Here is an 18,207-nt window from a genome sequence, read left to right as displayed (position 1 = left end):
TTACACAATGGCTGCTTCTCCGTATTTATTTCCCTGTGAAGTTCCCTACAACTGATGTGGGCTCTGCCATTTGACTTGCTTTGGTTAAAAGGACATAGGATACAGCAGAAACTAACACAACATTGTAAAGCAATTATACTCCGAAAAAAATATTAAAAAAAAAAAAGGACATATGATGCAAACACAGATGAAAAGCACTTTTCCACTACAGCTTGCCTTCTGGGGCTAGCCTGTTAGGGACACGTGGTTTAGCCAACAGCCAGCACAAACCACCAAAAAAGTAAATGAAGTCATCTGAAATCAAACAACCTCAGTCAGGGCACCAGATGACTACAGCTTCATTTGTGAACCAGACAACACTAACATAGGAACTGACCAACTAAACCTAGCCCCAAAATGCTGAACCACAGACCTAGAGATTGTCATACTGAGTGAAGTAAGTCAAAGACAAATATCATATGATAATTGCTTATATGTAGAATCTAAAAAAATGGTACAAATGAACCTATTTACAATACACAAATAGAGTCATAGATGTAGAAAACAAACTTACAGTTACCAAGGGGAAAAGGAGTGGGGGAGGAATAAATTGGGAGATTGGGATTGACATATACATACTACTATATATAAAAGAGACAGCTAATAAGAACCTACTGAAAGCACAGGGAACTCTACTCAATACTCTGTAATGACCTATACGGGAACAGAATCTAAAAAAGAGTGGATATATGTATATGTATAAACTGATTCACTTTGCTGTACAGCAGAAACTAACACAACATTGTAAATCAACTATGTGCCAATAAAATTTTAAAAAGTAAAAACAAAACAAAAATTTTAAAAAACCCAAGATGCTAAACTTTGAGCAAATCTTTTTTTAATATATTTATTTATTTATTTATTTATTTTTGGCCACATTGGGTCTTTGTTGCTGCGCACGGGCTTTCTCTAGTTGCGGTGAGCGGGGGCTACGCTTCGTTGCAGTGCACAGGCTTCTCATTGTGGTGGCTTCTCTTTGTTGCAGAGCACAAGCTCTAGGCGCACGGGCTTCAGTAGTTGTGACACGTGGGCTCAGTAGTTGTGGCACACGGGCTTAGCTGCTCCACGGCATGTGGGATCTTCCCGGACCAGGGCTGGAATCTGTGTCCCCTGCATTGGCAGGCAGATTCTCAACCACTGCGCCACCAGGGAAGCCCCCAATGTTTTTTGTTGTTGTTGGTTTTTTTTAAGTCAGTAAATTTGGGTTGGTTCATTACTGAGCAAATGCTAAATGATATGTCTAAGTCCCCAAACTCAATGTTTTTAACAAAATTACCTGGGGAAAAAAGTCTTACATTACATGCTGAAATACAATCAATAGAACTTCACAACCACATGTAGAACTTCTGAAAGGAAAACAAATGTCACCTGGATGGACCTCAGTAAGGTTGTTGCAACTAAGAGACCGCGTGAATTTTAGAAAGCAATTGTGTGCAGACCAGAAAACTATGTTTTAACTTTTTTACATCATAACACGAGTCTGTTAATTTTATGGAGGCATATGCTGTGTTTTATTTACATTTTTTAAAAATCAGTTTGGAGCCAATTAGAGTGAAGTGTGATTCACTCTAATTTTCCTAGTTTAAACAGTGGGAAATAGGCTTCTGTTATTGTGCTGTGGAATTTATGATTATCAAGAACAGATTTCTGATGTTAAGTGGGAAACACTTGTATTATTAGTCCCCGGAGCTCACTTAGTCCACAGAAAGAATTAGGGAAAATAAGATAGGCATGTTTAAGTCAAGGTCTTCTAAAAATTATTTGTTAAGTTGACTGCATTTCTCAAAAATGGTGTCAAAAGTAAACGTGTTTGACTTAATGGTGGCAGAGTGGATAATATTATCCAAAAGTCAAGATGCCTGATGTATACAAAAAATCACGTGAGCCTGGCACATCACTCATGTCCTCAAATCCTTTTTCCTCTCCTCCACCCACACCCCGCTCACTCCCCAATCTTTCTCATAAGACAGACATACCCTGACAAACCCTTCCTGAACTAACAGAAAGAACTGCTAGGAAGAGCGAGCATCAGCATACCTCCAGATACCAAACTTGACGGTATAATAGGCTTGAGAGAGTTCAGATAACAGAAACAGTGGGGGTAGAATGAAGGAATGGGAATATTTAGGGAGCACCATAGACAGATTCTCTCAGCTCTGACAGGTTATCCCTCCACCCCAGACCACACCCTCGGGACCTCTCCCGTAAGTAACATTTCTTTTGGCCTCTGCCTACCCCTCTCAGCCTAGCTCAGGTCTCCTTCTGAAAGTCGACTGAGACCTTCCATTATCACCCAGTCTTTGACAACTTCGGGAGGAAGCAGTGTCACCCATATCTCGTTCAGTCTGGGCAGAAGCATCAATAATTGCTTGGCCATGCAAAGCTAGAATCTTCTCCTTTCTGTGACTCTTCTGCCTCTTCTCTGAAGCGCTAATAAGCGGGTTCAGGTTTCAGGGGTTGTCTTTCGTTCATACGGCGCCTCCCCTTCATGCTACCTTGTTCCAAACTACCTTGTTCCAAATAAAAGGGGTCAGTCATTCAGAGCCCAGTGATCCCCCCTGGCACTCACGGTCTCTAGAAACTAGCTCTTGTGTAAACTGTAAACGAAACCTGGAGTGCTCAGCAGGCTACACAGCGCAGGAGGGGACCTGACACTTCACCTGCTGAAAAGACTCCGAGAGACCCCACTAACAACTACCACGAAGTAAGACTCCTCACGCACTTCACACTGATTTCTCCGGGAATCAGGGGCAACTCGCTAGTCCTTAAGGCGCTCGCGTCACAGGCGAGCAAAACGAATGTCACAGAGATTAATGACATCGCCCGGGAGGCTTGCTTCGGCGGCACAGCTGGACAGTGCACGCAGCCCGCAGCCCTCCCACGCTCGCTCGCGTGGTCTGCAGACCCGCCCCGGCCTCACAGTCACCTTGGACTCCACCCCCAGGTCGAGAAGCCTCCGGAGGCGGGCGCCCGGCTGTCCGCAGTGCACCGTCTTCTGACCAAGCAACACTCGAAGCACGGCCTGAGCCGGCCCTTTCCAGCCCCGGACCAGCGGGTCCTGAGGCCACAATCGCCTCCCGGCCCCTGCCCAGGCCGCGGCTCGCACCTGCGCCTCAGGCCGCGCCGCTCACAGCCGCCAACCTTTACTCTCCCACCGAGTGGAGCAGTACCCCCGCCCTGCCCTGCGTCCCCGCGCCGCAGCCGCCTTCCACCCTTGCACCCACCTTCGGGTACCCAGAATCCTAACCAGCGCGCGGGCGCAGCTGCCGTAGCGCAGTGGGGTCCGGAAGTTCCGGGCGGAAGAGGATGAGGTGGGCGGGGCCGCACACGCGCAGGAGAAACCCGGAAGGCTCCCTCCAAGTGGCTCCTGCGGGAACGCGTCCTTGCGTGGCGAGAGTGCGTGTCCCACACGCGTCTCCGTCCGTAGGCGCCGTCGGGGGACGTTTTGTGTATCGAGGGGTAATGGGTCTTGCTGCCCTGAGCCCCGGATGTGATGGATGAGACCGTGTCTCGACCCACGTGCAACCACGTGGAATTCTGGTTTGTTATTAAGTCCTAGTTTAAGAAGCTGAAAGAGATGTTGTGGGACGAATGGGGAAATTCTTATGAGGGCCGAGAATCCGATGATACTATAAGTTAGCTTTAATGTTTTTATTTCCTATAACGGCATTGCGGTTATGGAACCCACGTCCTTTTTTTTTTTTTTTTTTAACAGTTGCATACTACAGCATGAATCGTGAAATATCACAATGTCTGTCCTTATTAAAGTACTTAAACCATAATTGCGACTGTTGTGACTTTGTTAAATTAACAGTTTAAATGTATATCCTCAGTGTGCGCAATGGTGAACCACCGTCAACAAAGACCACAAGGAAACGTGACATAGAAAATTTTATTACACGTAGGTCTATGCGTGCCTGTAAGTGCCACAAGAGGAGTTCAAGGCAGGCAGTGTGGTTAGGAAAGGGACAGGGCATGCTGCTTGGGAGGGCTCTGGGACATTGCAATGGTCGCAATGTGACAGAGTGATAAGAGTCCTGTAACTCTTTGTTCTGGCAATGCTGGCCCTTTGAGTTTATCTTGTTCTTTGTCCTCGGAGCACCAAATTTCCCCCTCTCTTTATTTATAGGGCTAATCCTTTGGCCCTGTTGGACACCCTGCTCATGTCTACCTATCTGCCTAACTCTTTCTCAGGTGTTCAGGAACCCTTTTTGTTAGGAGAAGAGGCAGGGGCGTCGTAGGGGCCCTGGGTTCCTGATGCCTGCTCTCTGTCAGAGTACTCCTAGAGAGGGGGTGGGGGCTCCATGGAATGTGATGGAGGCTTGTTCAAGGGTTGTCTGGGTGTTGACTGGCCGGTATTCTTGTCACCTTACCATCTGGCGGTTCATTTGTTGTATTCTAGAAGAGACAAACTTAACAAGGAGGTTAAAAATGCATGTCCCAAAGATCTGTAGAAGTAGGAAGGCTGCTATAGGACCTAGAAAAGGAGTTAGCCAAGAGAACCAGGACCAGATATTAGTCTTGAAATCCCACCAGTCGAATCCCTTTGAGGCTCCCTTCATATAAAACCCTTTAGCTCTTTTCGATAATATTCCAAAGTTTAGTTTGAATTTTGCCCAATTGGTTGACAAAAAAACCCAGCAATCCTCCTTTAACATTGCACAGGTCCCACCTTGTTTAGCCGTTGATAAGTATAAAGCTCTCCTATTCTGTAAAACCACGCCTGCTAGAGAATTTATTTGTTCTTGTAGAGTGTTAATTTGAGCTGCTGAGTAGGCAATCTGTTGTGTGAGTTCCAGAAAGAGCTGTCAGGCAGTGAAAATAAAGTTTAAAAGTCCAGCTGAGCCTGTCTCTATCCCAGTGGTCATCTCTAGGACTGATATTACAGTGAGGGCTGCCCGCTTTTGTTTACGTGATCGAGAGTGTAAGGGAAGTGGGATGCTGTCATTTATAAGTGTAAGATTAGGAATAATGTATGCAAGGGTACAGGTCCCCGTCCAGTTGGCTGGAAGGCATAAATAGGCATTGGATCCTCAAAGGAAATAGGTGCGATTTGTAGGGGCTAGGCAGACGTCTAAAGTGATGTTGAAGTAGGGTTTTCCTAAATGGGTGTGGGAATGTTCTATGCCCTCACAGGTAGTAGCTAAAGTCATTCCAGCTAAAGGAGAGAGGCAAGCAACCTTTGAGGGATGAGAGGAAAAGTTATAAGCCCAGTTGAAAGAAGGAATAGTAAGTTTCCACCCTATGTCATAATCCTCAGGTGTCTTGAGTTTTTTGCAGTCTTGCTTAATATTTGAGAGTTGGAACCAAAAATTGTGGTTCTGATAGGGACAACTTGGGGATGGGGTGGGACTTTAGCTAGGGTAGGCTTCGTGGTGGCTGTTAAGGCCATATTTACTGGTGTAAATGATAAAGTAGCTTTTTAAGTTTTGTTAAAAGGTCACAGCCTAACAGAGGTGTAGGACAGGCCAGGAGGACTAGGAAAGAGTGTGTGAATAAAGTATTTTCAAGAGAACAGGGTAAGTGAGGTGTAAAATGGCCATAAGAGGGTTGTCCGTCTATCCCTGTTAGGAGGATCGAGGAACGGCGAGTGGGACCAGAGAAGGAGGTCAGAGCTGAATAAGTAGCCCCAGTGTCAATCAGACGCTGATAGTAGCCCCTGCCACATCCAGGGTTACCCAGGGCTCCTCTGGTCTTGCGGGGAACATAGGGGCCTGGAGGTTGAGCCCCAGGCACCTTCAGTCATCCGCACCCAGGAGCCCCAGATCTAGAGCGCCATCCGCTTCGTGCTCCTGGTAGTCACTTGCCACCAACAGGGGAAATTGGCCTTGACTTTGGCCCGAGGGGCCGGGACCCGAAATACCCTGGATGTTGGGTGGTCATGGTGTTGGCCTACCCGCTTGAGGTCGGCAGGGACAACTCCTTTTCCAACGGCCCTTTTGGTGACAGTGAGGGCATGGGGTATGGGGTGGTAGGGTGCAGCATTTCCTGACAGCGTGCCACTGCTGACTGCACTGGCAGCAGGTCAGCGGTGGTCTTTGAGGAGGAGAGGGGATTCCTGTAGGTCCCTGTTGTGGGGGACTGAGCAATGGCAACAGCCATGTATTGAGCGTGTCGCTTTAATTTTTCCTCCTCTCTTAGTTCTCACCTATTCCTGGAAATTTCCTCCCTGTCGCTGAAGATCTTAAAGGCCGTGTCAAGCAGGACAGAGAGTGGAGTTTGTGGGCCCTGTTCTAGTTTTTGTAATTTCTGTCTGATGTCAGGGGATGCTTGGCTTATAAAATGAACTGCAAGTATGGCCTGACTTTCAATGATCCAAAGAGGATCATTCTCAGGCTTTAAGGTCTTGTCATTTGCTCTGCTAGGTTTTGGATTTGCTTGGGACCCGACACCACTTCCTTCTTTCTAATCTGTGAATATGTTACCTAACATGGTAGATGGGACTTTGAATATGTGATAGGGTAAGGATCCTGAGAAGGGGAGAGATTCCAGGGTTACCTGGGTGAGCCCGATGTTATCACAGGACCTTATAAGTGAGAAGCAGGAGGGTCAGTGAGAGCTGGAAGATGCTGTACTGCTGGCTGTGAAAACTTATTCACTTTACTAAGGAACATGGGGCTTATATGCTGCACAGTGTTCCAAAGCTCTGCATCTCACCCGTTCAGCCCTCACACTCTTTGCTGTGGAGAGGGGCTGCTGACATGCCCATTTTACTGATGGGGAAGTCAAAGCAGGAAGTCTGGGCATACAGTGGGTTTCCTGGTGTGTGCCCTCTCGGTGGGAACAGGGTTCTTGTCCCAAATTATTCTTCTGTTTCATAACATTGAGGTGTAGTTCACTGAGCTGATTAATGATTTCCTCGTTTCTGCCTCATTCTGCACTAGGGTCCCCATGTCCTTATAAGTTCCCCTTCCAGGCACAAAGACTTAAGAGATAATAAGAGATCTCTGTGCTGACTTTTCAAACGTATTTTAATCTTAAAATATAGCACAGGATAATGCTATTAGTGAGCCCAAAGGAATAACTTCACATCCTAGGGAAAGATGTCAGGGGATACATTTAGGATATGGCTAACAAATCCTCCGGAGGTATATTATTTTTATTTTTTCCAAACAGCAAAATAGTGTCTGTACTCCTTCCTGTGAATCCTTTACAAGAGATGCTGACTGGTGGCTGGGTAGGTCTACTTTTGCAGAAGAGCTTAGTGTAACCTACACTGGTATGTTCTCACTCATCATGGTTTCTAGGAACTCCAACACAAGCTAAGTCATAGTTTGCTTTAATTACTTTAATTAGTTTGACACAATCTTTTATGGACTTTGTTTCAAATTCTATCTGAAGAATGTGCTTGGCCTGGAAAACAGCCTCTCTGGCCCAGTTGGTTCCCTGTGGAGCCCTGGCTAGCCTTGCTGAGGGGGCGCAGGGGAGCAGGAGGCCTCCAGGCCAGCATCAAGGGACCTGCGGTCTTCAGAGAACGTGTGCCTCACACTTGTGAGCGGGGAATGACACAGAGTTTGTAATGGGGGGGGACCTTGGCAAACCCAATTGCGATGGGGCTGAGGTCGATATCCTTGGGGTCTACCAGCGACTTCAAGTTAAAGTGCTGCAGGATGGAGGCCAAAAACAGGAACAGTTCCATGCGAGCCAGGCCTTCTCCAACACACGCCCGCTTTCCTGGAGGTGACAACAGCACTAAGACACCGCCCAGGGCGGGACAGCAGGGGCAGAGCTGGGTGGGCAGAGGCTGTGCGTCAACGGCCACCCTAAGCAGAATTGACCCGTCTGCCTGTTGAAAGGGAGCCCAGGGTGGATGTCAGTGTAAGAGTATCAGCGACAGGTGGGCTCAGGGACCAGCCTTCACACAGCCTCAACCACCAGGACTCAGCTGTGTAAACCTGTGTCAGGTTGGGAGAATGGGCTCTGCCCAGTGCTCAGCCTGATGTCCTACAGGAAAGAAGAGTGGCCCCAAGTGGAAGCCAAAGCTCTCGTGTTGGTGTTAAAGTTATCGAGTTGGTTACAGATCTTCCATCATACCCACACCAAGGGCAGGCCCTGGAAAGGCAGCCAAGGGCTGGAAAGGTTAGATGGTCCTAGGATGAGTCCAGGTAACCAAACGTTAAAATTTACTTAGTAACCCTTATTTAAAATTATGGAGTCAGGCAATATAGTTTTGAAAGATTTTCACTAAGTTCTATTAAATGAAGAGTTTTAGCACTGAATGAAGTGAAGTATCTAAGGAAAAAAGAACTCATCTCAACTCATTCCCAGGACTTCTGGTGAAAAGATGTCATTTAACCTCTCTGAACAGGGAAGAACACATTTGGGTCACGTTGGGGACAGAAATCAGGGGCACGATGCTGATCACACGTGGAACAGAGAGCAGGAATTAGGGACAATCCCCAGGGAAGGTGCTACACCTGACCTCTTCTTACCTGCAGAAAATGGCTTGAAATGGTCACTGTACTTGAACTTTCCATTTTCATTCAGAAAGTGCTCTGGCTTAAACTTCTCTGGTTCAGGGAATTCTTGGCTGTCATACAAGAGGGAGTCCAGTGTCGGAATTATGACTGTGCCCTGGAAGGAACAGAGGCTGCCTTGGTCAGTCAAGTTAACACAACACAGGCTTTCACCTGGGAGCCAGCAGTTGAATTTTACGTTAGACAAGATGGTATGTTCCCAACCGGGGAAGTTGTTCACCTGAGGGCAGACAGAGAGCAGGTGGGGGTCACGACCAAATGGCAATGAGAGCTCTCATCTTTTCAGGGAAGTAGCTCCTCCGAGCTACTCATCCAGGGCTGGATGTTACTGCTGTTGTCTGTTTCTGCTGCTGGAACACACCTCAACCCCAGGCACCGTCTGAGGAGCCCCTTTCCCAGATCGCCTCCATTTCTGTGGTCAGCAGGTCCCCACAAGGCCTGCTGGGGGGGCAGCACTCTGCAGGGTAGGGATGCTGGCCCAGCCCCCAGTGTTCAGCCGCATCTGCCAAGAGGAGGTGTCCTTGGTCCCCGTCCTGTTCCCTGGCAGGCGGCTGATCTGCAGGGTGGTGCTCAGGGGTGCACTGCAGGCTCACATCTGACCTTGGGGATGACGTATCCTCTGAACACTGTGTCCCGGGTTGCTTTGTGGGACAGGTTGGAGGGAATGATGTCGATGAATCGCTGAATCTCATGCACCACGGCGTCCAGGTAGGGCATATCCAGCCTGTCCTTGACGGCAGGGATTCGGCTTGGCCCAATCACCCTGTCAATTTCTTCATGAAGTTTCTCTGCCAAGATATGCATGGAATAAATGCATGACTCCAGGCTGGCTCAACATTCATGCTCCCATCCATATACCCAGTAGATGCTTATGGAGCTTTGGATTATTGGATAATTCATCCGCACGCGTCAGTAAGAACTAGGCTCAGTGAGTTAGGAACAGTCTACAGCATTTATGTAGTTATTTATTTATGGCCTCCATTACCTTAGCTGGTCATGGCTAGTCCCGTTCTGGTCTTCATGCCAGGAGTAGAGAATAAGAAAGGGTCTTGGGGATCTCTAGTTGGAGGGAAACTGTGTTAATGGTTACCCCAGGCTGGTGTGCTGCAGGCTTGTAGGGAGTACGGAGGCGAATGGAGAATGGAAACTGACATGCGCGGTGTGCTCCTGAGCAGCCTTTGGCAGTTGCTTGGCCTCTCTGGGTTTGAGGTTGCCTGTGGGCCTTGTAATCTGTTGAGTGAACTGCAAAGCTCCTGCAGTATGGTAACCCAGTAACAATTTTAAACACTCGTAACAAGATGGATGGTATGCTGATATTTACTAGATGGTAAATATAAGAAGTCATGCACAGGGAGCTCACATAGCAGTCCAGGGATAATGTGGAGTTTGGGGTGGGGGGGAAGGCAGGGAGGCAAGGAGGGGCCTGGGCTGGCTCTGCAACCTGCTTTCTTTCCAAGAGCTCTGAGCCAGTACTGAAAAATGTTAACACATGTTAAATTTGGCAATGGATGTGTGGGTGTCAGTCATATTTACTTTCTGTCTTTTTCTCTATATTGGAAATTCCTCATAATCCATAATTAAAACAGTGTTGGAGTCTGTGGCTCCCCTAGTACAGAGTGGCCAGAAGCTCCCTCAGAACTGCCACAGACCCGTGGAGCCTTCGCCCCCTGGACTTTTCGGCTCCTTCGCCTCACCTTTCTGTCAGGTAGAAAAGCCAAGGCTTTGGAGTCGGACCAGGTCTGATCCTGGACAGGTCACATATACACATTCCTAGGGGAAATAACTTCACGCCCTTTCCGTCAGCCCTCAAGAATACACTGTATTAAAGGGCTAATCCCCATACCCGGCACAGAGCAGGAGCCAAATGATCATCATTAGCAGCAGCCAGCATGGCTCAGGTAGTGAGGAGCTCCTTGCCATGGGGACCCCACCCCCACCCCAGCCCTGTGCCCAGCCCGGTGAAGGGCGGGGGGCTCCAGGCCTGAGCACTGCCGGGGAGGGCACCCTGGCCCCAGGCGATGGCTCCTTTACCTCCTCTTTCCTTGGAGGTTGGTGCTGATTGGCCTGTAGACACATGGTGTTGCTCACATCGCCTCCACTGGCCCATGTGGGTGATTCTAGTGCCTCATGCTCTGTGCGTGCGGCCCCCAAAGCCACGCCTGATCCACCCTGGGTCCCACCCGGCCCAGTGCTGGGGAGGAGCCCTGGGAGGGAAGGCCGGGTCCAGGGCAGCAGGCAGACTTGCAGTGCTTTTCCTGGGGTTCCTCCTCTGATCCCCACTCTTCCAATCGGGGGAGACATGCCAGGAGGCCTTGCCCCTGCCCCCTCCTCCCTCTCAGCTCTGCCTGGAAGGCTGGGTCTGACTCAGGGGCGATGTGCACATTTTTTCTCCGTCATAAATAGATCATGGCCTGGAGTGGATGCAGACAGCATGGTGTTTCTCCACTGGGCTTTCTTCCTGCAATCTGGGGTTTGTCAGTGGGTGTGGGCGGGCTGAGTGCCGGGGCCTGTCATGCACAAGAACACTTCCCCTAAAGCATTCGTCCAGCGATCCCAGTGTCACTGCTGCAAGGGTTAACAAGCAGTGCCAGTCCCCGTTTTGCAGACGGGAAGCTGAAGCCTAAATGCTCCAGGCTGACCGTGCAGGTGCGACGGCCACATGGTCCGGTGTCCTTGCCTGTTACTTGTCCTACCTTCGACCTCCGGGTGTTTCATGAGAATCAGGAGCCCGTATCTCAGGGTGGTGTTGGTGGTCTCTGTCCCCGCAAAGAGCAGGTCGGCCACGGTCACAGCAATGTTGTCCAAGGTGTACACAGGGTCTGTACTGTGTTTTTCCTGCGATGTGAGAGATAGGGCCTCAATACAGGGAGGTTTTCAGGTGGATGAGAAAGAGACCCTGTGTCCCTCAGCAGAAGAGCACCTGGCAGCCCTGCCAGCTCCACAGGGGGGCCATCCTGCACAGACACCATCGTCTCCATTGCAAGGCTAGGGAACAGAGGCTCCCAGAAAACCGATCATGGGCAGGACTGTGCCCTCAGCTGGCTGTGGGATCGGTGCTCCTTCTATGGCACCGAGGGCCCTCCTGGGGGGTGGGTCTCTCCCTGGCCCTGTGCCACGACCTCCAGCAGCTCAGGGCTGAGCTGTGGGGCTTCTGCAGGGCTGCCCTCGGCCTCATTCAGCCCCACAGCCGCTGCCTTAGGTCCCAGGAGGGAAGTCACAGGGAAGCTGGGCATAGCGTGGGAGGTGGGAGGGGTGGGAGGAGGCCCAACTGATGGAGGAGACTCTCAGACACCCAGGGCAGTCTTCCAGGAAACCAGGTGTGGAGCTCATGTGTGGTTCTAGAGCCACATGTGATGCCAAGGAAAGAAGAGAAGCTTGACTGATGTGGGTGGGCGACCCAGAGGGGTGCCAGAGAGGTGGTGCTGGGAAGGCCTGGGCCCCCTTGAGTTCGTGCACGATTTGGGGGTTATGTGCTGACGAGGAACACTGAGGGCCTCTCCCCAGGTGAGATGTGGTCATTAGTCAGTTGATCAGAAGTGGTTAAGAGGCTGGGCTGGAGGAAGCCAACGTGAGGGTCCCACTCACCCGGTCCCACAGCCCCCTGATGGCTTCCCCAAGAAAGGCCATCCTGTTGGCCGGCACAGTGGACAGTACAGTGGAGTGTAGGGTGGCCAGGCAGGCTGGCTGTGTGTCGACGTGTGGTGGTCACGCTCAAGCCAGTGTATCTGTGTAAAACTAAGAGCATCAGAATGTACACAGTGTGGGCAGTGTGGACACCGCAGTGCAGGTCATAATATAAATCTGAAAAATGCACCCTGCCCCCACAAACCCATCTCATAATGGCCAAGCGCTCGGCTCTGCCTGGTCTGGAAGCTGCGAGCTGTGAGGGTACCTTCTCCATTTCCATCAGCATGGTGTCGGTGAAGTCTCGGGGGCAGCTGGGCTCCAGCGACTTCTGGTGGTCCTTCACTCCTTCTAGAGCATACTCTTTTATTTCAGACACATTTTTGATTAGTTTTCTATGGCTTCCAGGCAGGTAACGTATGTAGCCTGGGAAATTATTATAAAGCTAGAGAGAGAGTGAGGGAGGGAGAGAATTTTCTTACTATATATATTTTTTTTTCTGGGTGCAATAGCATTTGGCGTACTAGGCTGACAACCTTCTCCAAACCTGAATTTATGGCTGTCACTATTGTATTATTTAGAATATTTTGGCTGAAAGTATCTTTCTGGGCACCACTCTACGAGGTCGTGTGAGTTCTGTGGTGGGAATGTGAGCACATAGGCAGAGGTACCGTGTGTCTGGTGAGGACTGATTTTAAAGAGGGAAGTGGTAAGTGTCCTGAGGTTAGCAAGGGGGAATGGCAGGCCCCATGGAAGTGTCCAGAAGGAGCGTTCAGGTTCTCTAGTCTTGTGGGCCTGTCTGTCCACACACACAGTACCCCTTCTTATCCTTTTCCTGCTGCAAACCCTCGATTGGAGCCGGGTGCCGACCAGGCAGGAGGGAGGAGAGCGCTTCACCTGGATCCAGGGGCTACTGAGCAGGTAGAAGTTCTCGTTGAACAAACTCAGCATCCTCAGAGCCGTCTTGTCGTTGTAGTCGGCGCGCTTGTGGAAGAGGATGTCGGAGATGACGTTGTAGGGCGCGAAGCCGATGACAAAGGTGGGGTCGAAGGGCTGGCCTGGAAAACAGGGGAGCCATCAGGGTGCTTCGCTCGTGGGTGTGGCAGGAGGGCCGTTTCCAGTGCTTGCGAAGAGACACCCTAGGACTGTGAGAATTCTCGGGAGGTGGTGACTGTGTGAACTACTCGGGTTTTCTTTACTTGTCAGTTATTCAGGACACACCAGCTCCACCCTCGATGACCACGCCCGCTCCCTGGGTTAGAGAGGAAACCAGCTTGTGAAGTGGTGTCTGTGGGCTAACATGGGGAGCTGCCTCGGTCGTCAGGGGCCATGGGGCCCAGGCCAGGCTGTACGCACCATGGGTCTTCCGGAGCGCCCCCAGCAGGAGCTGGGCCTCGCTCTGGATCCGCTGCTCATTGCCCTGTTTCCCCATCCCGAAGTCACGGAGGGTGGTCAGGGAGAACCGCCGGGTGTCCTGCCAGGTCGGTCCATTATTGAAAATAATCCCTAAGGAAGAGGGAACAGCAGGCTGTCACTGCAAACTCTCCTCTCAGGAGAAAGGGGCAGGAGTGATGGGCGCCCCGTGCACTGCTCTGCGTGGGAGGGGCTGAGGGGCCGCCCTGGCCAGCGCGGTGACAGATGCTTGGGTTTGGAGAGAAGCCGCTGGGGTCGGCTGGCTTCCTCCGTTGCCCCTGTAAGCTCTGCAACCACCAGCCTCCTTGCTTTCCCCATTCTGCCTTGTGTCCTCCCCACAGGAGGGAAACCACACCTGACCACTGAGAAAAATCTCTGCCTCTTTCCTGTTTACTGACTAATATCCTTGAAGCCATTCTGTTTCCAATGATTTTTTACCCTCACCCTATAGACACCTCAGCTCGCACTCCGTGGCTTCACAGCAAGTCCTTACTAAAATCTGAGGTCACAGGGCCCCCAGACCACGGAGACCTCCAGATCCAGGAAGATCTTGATCTGGTTCCCTCCTGCATGTGGAGGCCTGAGGAAAGCCATGGCCCCGGACATTCCAGAAGGAAGTCTGGCCGGACCTGAGAGGTATAACGGAGGAGGGCTTCATTCTACCCCAAAAGGACACCTGGACGGCCTGCAGGGGAAGCACAAGGCAGGGGTGGGAGGAGGGGGATGTGACCCAAGGAGGCTGGCACGGAGTCAAGCCCGGGGATGGACAGCATGACCACTGATGGGTGTGTGGGCACTGAGGAGACCCATTTACAGGTGCCGTTCACCAGGTTAAAAGCACAGGTGACACTGAGTTCAGGGTCCTGTGTTCAGGGGTCCTGGTGCCGATTCCTGTGGGCCATTGCGTAACGGACCAAGTGGCTGCTGGGTACGTGGCACAGCAGCCCAAGAGGGAACCGAGGGGAGGGGCGCTCCAAGCTCGCGGGGGGCTATGCCATGAGCCCGGCCAGGCCTCGGGCAGCTCCAGCCTTCCGAGTCACTGACCCAGGGCGGACAAGCAAGGGGTGGCAGGGACCAGGGAGTGTGTGCTGAGGAGGCCGGAGGACAGAGCAGAGGCTGTGCCCCTAGCCCTGACGACCAGAGAAGCCAGAGGGAAGGCAGGAGGAGAGATGCTGGGGGACCACCCTGAACGGCATGTGAGGAGGAGCAGAGGTGGTTGAGGAGGGAGGGGCAGAGAAGCAGGTAATTTTAAAATGTTCTGGCAAGAACTGTGTAGAAAGAAAAGATGGAAGATACAGAAAATGTGAGAAGAGACAGAGAGAGAGAGAGATACAGAGATAGAAAGACAGAGACAGAGATGGAGAGCGAAAGAGACAGAGTCAGAAGGAGATAGACAGAGACAGAGACAGAGAGACACAGAGATGGAGAGAGGAAGAGAGAGAACCCAGAGGCACGCCATCGTTTGGGATCCAAACAGGCTGAAATGGAGGCAACAAATCTCCTCTCCCAGAGTTTTGTGAAGATTGACTGAAAGGATGGGTGCGGCCCCCTTGGCACCTTAATACGCAGCCGCTGCTCCACACTATGGTAATCACCAACGTTCACATCATTATTCCTGGGGACCAAATGCAGCCCTGGTCCAGAGCCTGGCTGAGGTCCAGGGTCAGCCCTGGGCCGTGTGGGACATATAAAAACAGCACTTTGGAGCCCTCAGGCAGGAGGCAGGCAAGCCCCTTGTGTCCCACCTGCAGGATGCGGATGCTGGCCCCTGCCTGACTGCTCTCAGGGGCCCATGACTTGGACCAGGGCTGGCAGATAAAGGGTCCCCAGAGTCAGGATGGAGCTCCTTGACCCCAGAACTCCTGCTCTCCTGGGGCTCTCCTCCAGTAAGTCTCCTCTTGTGTTAATGACAAAGATTAGGGTGGTTAATTTTGCTTTGAGCCGCCCCCTAGAACAAACCCACCCACAATATCTAAGAGGGACAATCAAATGCCATTGGTTGTGGCAGGATATAACCTCGGAAATGTAGACTGGAAAAATAAGGCAAGAAGGTCGTATACAACTGTAAGCACATCAATTTGAAAATTCTACATAAAATGAATAAAAGTTTTCTAGAGGCTCATCACCAAAGTTGACTCAGGAAGAGCTAGAGGCTTCCAAGTTTTGCTGGTTTGGTGGGACACTGTTTCCTTCTCATCTGCTTTGGATCTCAAACACCAGTGAGCAAATGATAAAGGACAAGCAGGTGAAGTTGGAGGACAGCAGGTGGGGCAGGGAGCTTTCAGAGCTGAGAGGTGGGGGAGGGGCGCCCCTGCCCAGGCTCCAGGACCTCCCCGGAGACGCGGAAGATGGACTCTGAAGTCAGGAGTCTGGAAAACATTCAGATAAAGACCAGTTAGACCCCACCCCCACCCCCACCCCCGCCCCGCCCAGGCCTCCTACGCCTGCAGGAGGGGAACTTGGGGCTCTGGAGACACCGGAGGGGGGAAGGGCAGAGGAAAGAGGTGAGGCTGGGGAGATGGGGTCACCGGGAAGTCTCAACACCCCCTTCCTGGTCTAAGAACAGCCCCAGGTGGGACATCGGGAGGCCCCCTTGATGGAGAAGCAGGGTGCCCATCGTAGGTGAGGGGCCCTCGGTGGATGGAGCCCCAACACCCACGAGTAGTTGAAGCTGTGAGTGGAAAGAGCTCCCAGGGGAGCCTGAGGGCCCAGGGAGGCGGGAAGGTCTGTGGGGGGAGGCCCGGCCGTCAGAAGCAGCTCCCTCTGTCCTATTTCTCTATGAACACATCTGTCCTGCTGGTCGGAGGGTGGGTGCTCCTTGTCTTGTCCTCTCTGGGTCCATCAAGAGGCGCGGAGCAATGACTGAGTGAGTGAATGCACCAACCTTCACCTGAGTTGTCTGCGGATCGCTTCACCTTTCTGCCTTTAGCATGTTGTTACTGTTATTTCAGTAGCTCCCCCCAACATCTTCCCCTGCCCCACACGCACCCCTCCCCAAGTAGGACGCACCTTTGTCCTGGTGCACCTGGAACGCGGGGGTTTCTCCTCTGCCAGAAAACTCATTCCTGTAGTCGAGCAGGACCTCCTTCACGGCCTTGTAGCCATGCAGGACCACGAAGCGCCGTGAGCCCAGGTACAGGGTGAACACCGGGCCGAAACGCTCTGCCAGCTGCGGAGACCACCAGGCCGGGGAGTGAGCCACCGCGGACTTGGAGAGGATGTCTCGCTTTAAAGTGCCCCCCAAGGTCGCTGTTGTTACCAGGAGAACTCAGAGTGATCTGGGGAAGACCTCCCCAGAGGCTTCTTCTGCCGGGAGCGCATCCGGTGCACCTGCCTGTGCCTAGCTGCCCTCCCTCCGGGGAACAAGTAACTGGGAGGGCCGATTCCTCTTGTTCCCCCTGAGGCCCCTTTGCCCATATCCGCCCCACCACCACCCCGTCTGCTGTCCCCAGTCAAGGTCCCGGACCCCAGGACGCTGCTGGAGGCCCCGGAGCCATACCGTTCAGAGGCCCACGAGCACATCTTCCTCTGCCGGAAACTCGTCAACGCCTTTCAGAGCGGCTCGTGCCCTGTGGCGTTCTTTTACTAACTCATTTAATAGATTCATTAACGCTTTTCGTTTTTAGATTTGTTAGCTCATTCACTGTTCACAACAATCGTAGTGAGAGGTGGGGGGGGGGGTGGTCAAACACTTCACTTTTCCCCCTGTTCTTTGGCGTCTAAGGAGAGCTGCAGGTTCACACACAGCTAGTGTGTGTCTGGTCTCAATGCGTGTCCCTCCTTGCATCCCAGGGGCAAACAGCAGCAGCCCCGACCACACTGCCCTGGCCAAGCCACCCAACGACAGCATGACAGTCAACGCTTTGCTCAAGCAAGGGCCTTCGGGGCCAGCCATGGCCAAGGCCCACTGAGCTCCATGCCCAAGCTGTAACACTAGCTAAATATTTTGAATATCACTCTTGGGTGCTACTGGTAATTCAGCTAACTCATAACAAGCTGGTATTGAATTACAATTTGTCTGAGAGTGAATTGAATGCACACATATTACATCTAATTCCTGAATGCTCCTCCCTCAAATCAACAATATTTCTCTTACCCTGGTGAAGGATTTGGGAATATTCTTAATTTCCAACTGGAAAATGTTCCCAACGAAGGGCAGTGGGAAAGGGCCAGGGGGCAGTCGCCTGTTGCTGTAGATGTGTGTCCAGATGGAGATGAGCAGCAAGGTGGCCGTCCACACCAGCAGGGCGACCATGATGCCCAGGGCGGCCATGGTGCCTCCGGGGATCTGCCGCCTCGTGCGGACACTCCTGGGGAGAGGCAAAGCTTTTATAATGCATCCTTGAGAAGGAGGGTGACCAGCCAACCAATGCCACCTTCCTTTTCCTCTGGCCCAAGATATTAGTTTATTATTAGCTGCTGTTGGCCATCATTTCAAAGCCTGATCCCTTCAGTGTTTGCCGCTTAGAACTCCATCCAGGCACCCACCTGGCCACGCCTGGGCTCTGCCAACACTGGCTACTGACACCTGCACCAATGTCAGTAAACTCGGCATCCAGGGGAACTCCACCCACCCACACGTCAGAACATGGGGTGATGGCCTGTCCTCCCTTTGACACTGGTTGGACAAGAAGGAGTACGGTCCTGTTTACAT

General features: G+C 51.6%; 2 protein-coding genes across 11 annotated transcripts in view; both read right to left on the bottom strand.

Annotated features, from left to right (window-relative positions):
• LOC309636007 (zinc finger protein 717-like) overlaps positions 1-3,355 on the bottom strand; it is a 29,077-nt gene extending 25,722 nt beyond the window's left edge. For 5 of the 9 annotated variants that reach the window (XR_014249166.1, XM_082408001.1, XM_082408000.1 and 2 more), the window contains exon 1: positions 3,264-3,355. The gene's annotated coding sequence lies outside the window, so the exon portion shown is untranslated. The remainder of the gene's footprint in view (positions 1-3,263) is intronic. The other 4 variants (XM_082407996.1, XM_082407995.1, XM_082407999.1 and 1 more) reach the window with 3 other exon arrangements.
• Positions 3,356-6,992: 3,637 nt separating this feature from the next.
• Positions 6,993-17,872, bottom strand: CYP2E1 (cytochrome P450 family 2 subfamily E member 1). Of its 2 annotated transcripts, XM_082408002.1 has the most exons (9): positions 17,650-17,872; positions 16,563-16,722; positions 13,497-13,646; positions 13,038-13,198; positions 12,409-12,585; positions 11,210-11,351; positions 9,117-9,304; positions 8,472-8,613; positions 6,993-7,713 (listed from the first exon to the last, which is right to left on the bottom strand). In XM_082408002.1, the coding sequence occupies exons 1-9, from the start codon at positions 17,824-17,826 to the stop codon at positions 7,523-7,525; spliced, it is 1,488 nt and encodes a 495-aa protein (XP_082264128.1). In that variant the 5' UTR covers positions 17,827-17,872; the 3' UTR covers positions 6,993-7,522. The 2 variants fall into 2 exon arrangements, with proteins under 2 accessions (XP_082264128.1, XP_082264129.1); XM_082408003.1 differs by lacking the exon at positions 13,497-13,646.
• Positions 17,873-18,207: the final 335 nt, after the last annotated feature.

This window comes from Balaenoptera borealis (genome assembly GCF_965194805.1).
Source record: "Balaenoptera borealis genome assembly, chromosome: 10".
In the NCBI taxonomy this organism is placed as follows: Eukaryota; Metazoa; Chordata; class Mammalia; order Artiodactyla; family Balaenopteridae; genus Balaenoptera; species Balaenoptera borealis.
Note: the sequence above shows the minus strand (reverse complement) of the source record. Positions and strands in the feature narration are given on the sequence as shown.

Excerpts from the sequence above, each read along its gene's own strand:
- CYP2E1 (XM_082408002.1), bottom strand. The coding sequence starts at position 17,826 with ATGGCCGCCCTGGGCATCATGGTCGCCCTGCTGGTGTGGACGGCCACC. Across the intron at positions 13,199-13,496 it reads GGCGCTCCGGAAGACCCATG|GCCAGCCCTTCGACCCCACC; the intron begins GTGCGTACAGCC and ends CCTGTTTTCCAG. Across the intron at positions 12,586-13,037 it reads TCAGTAGCCCCTGGATCCAG|CTTTATAATAATTTCCCAGG; the intron begins GTGAAGCGCTCT and ends CTCTCTCTCTAG.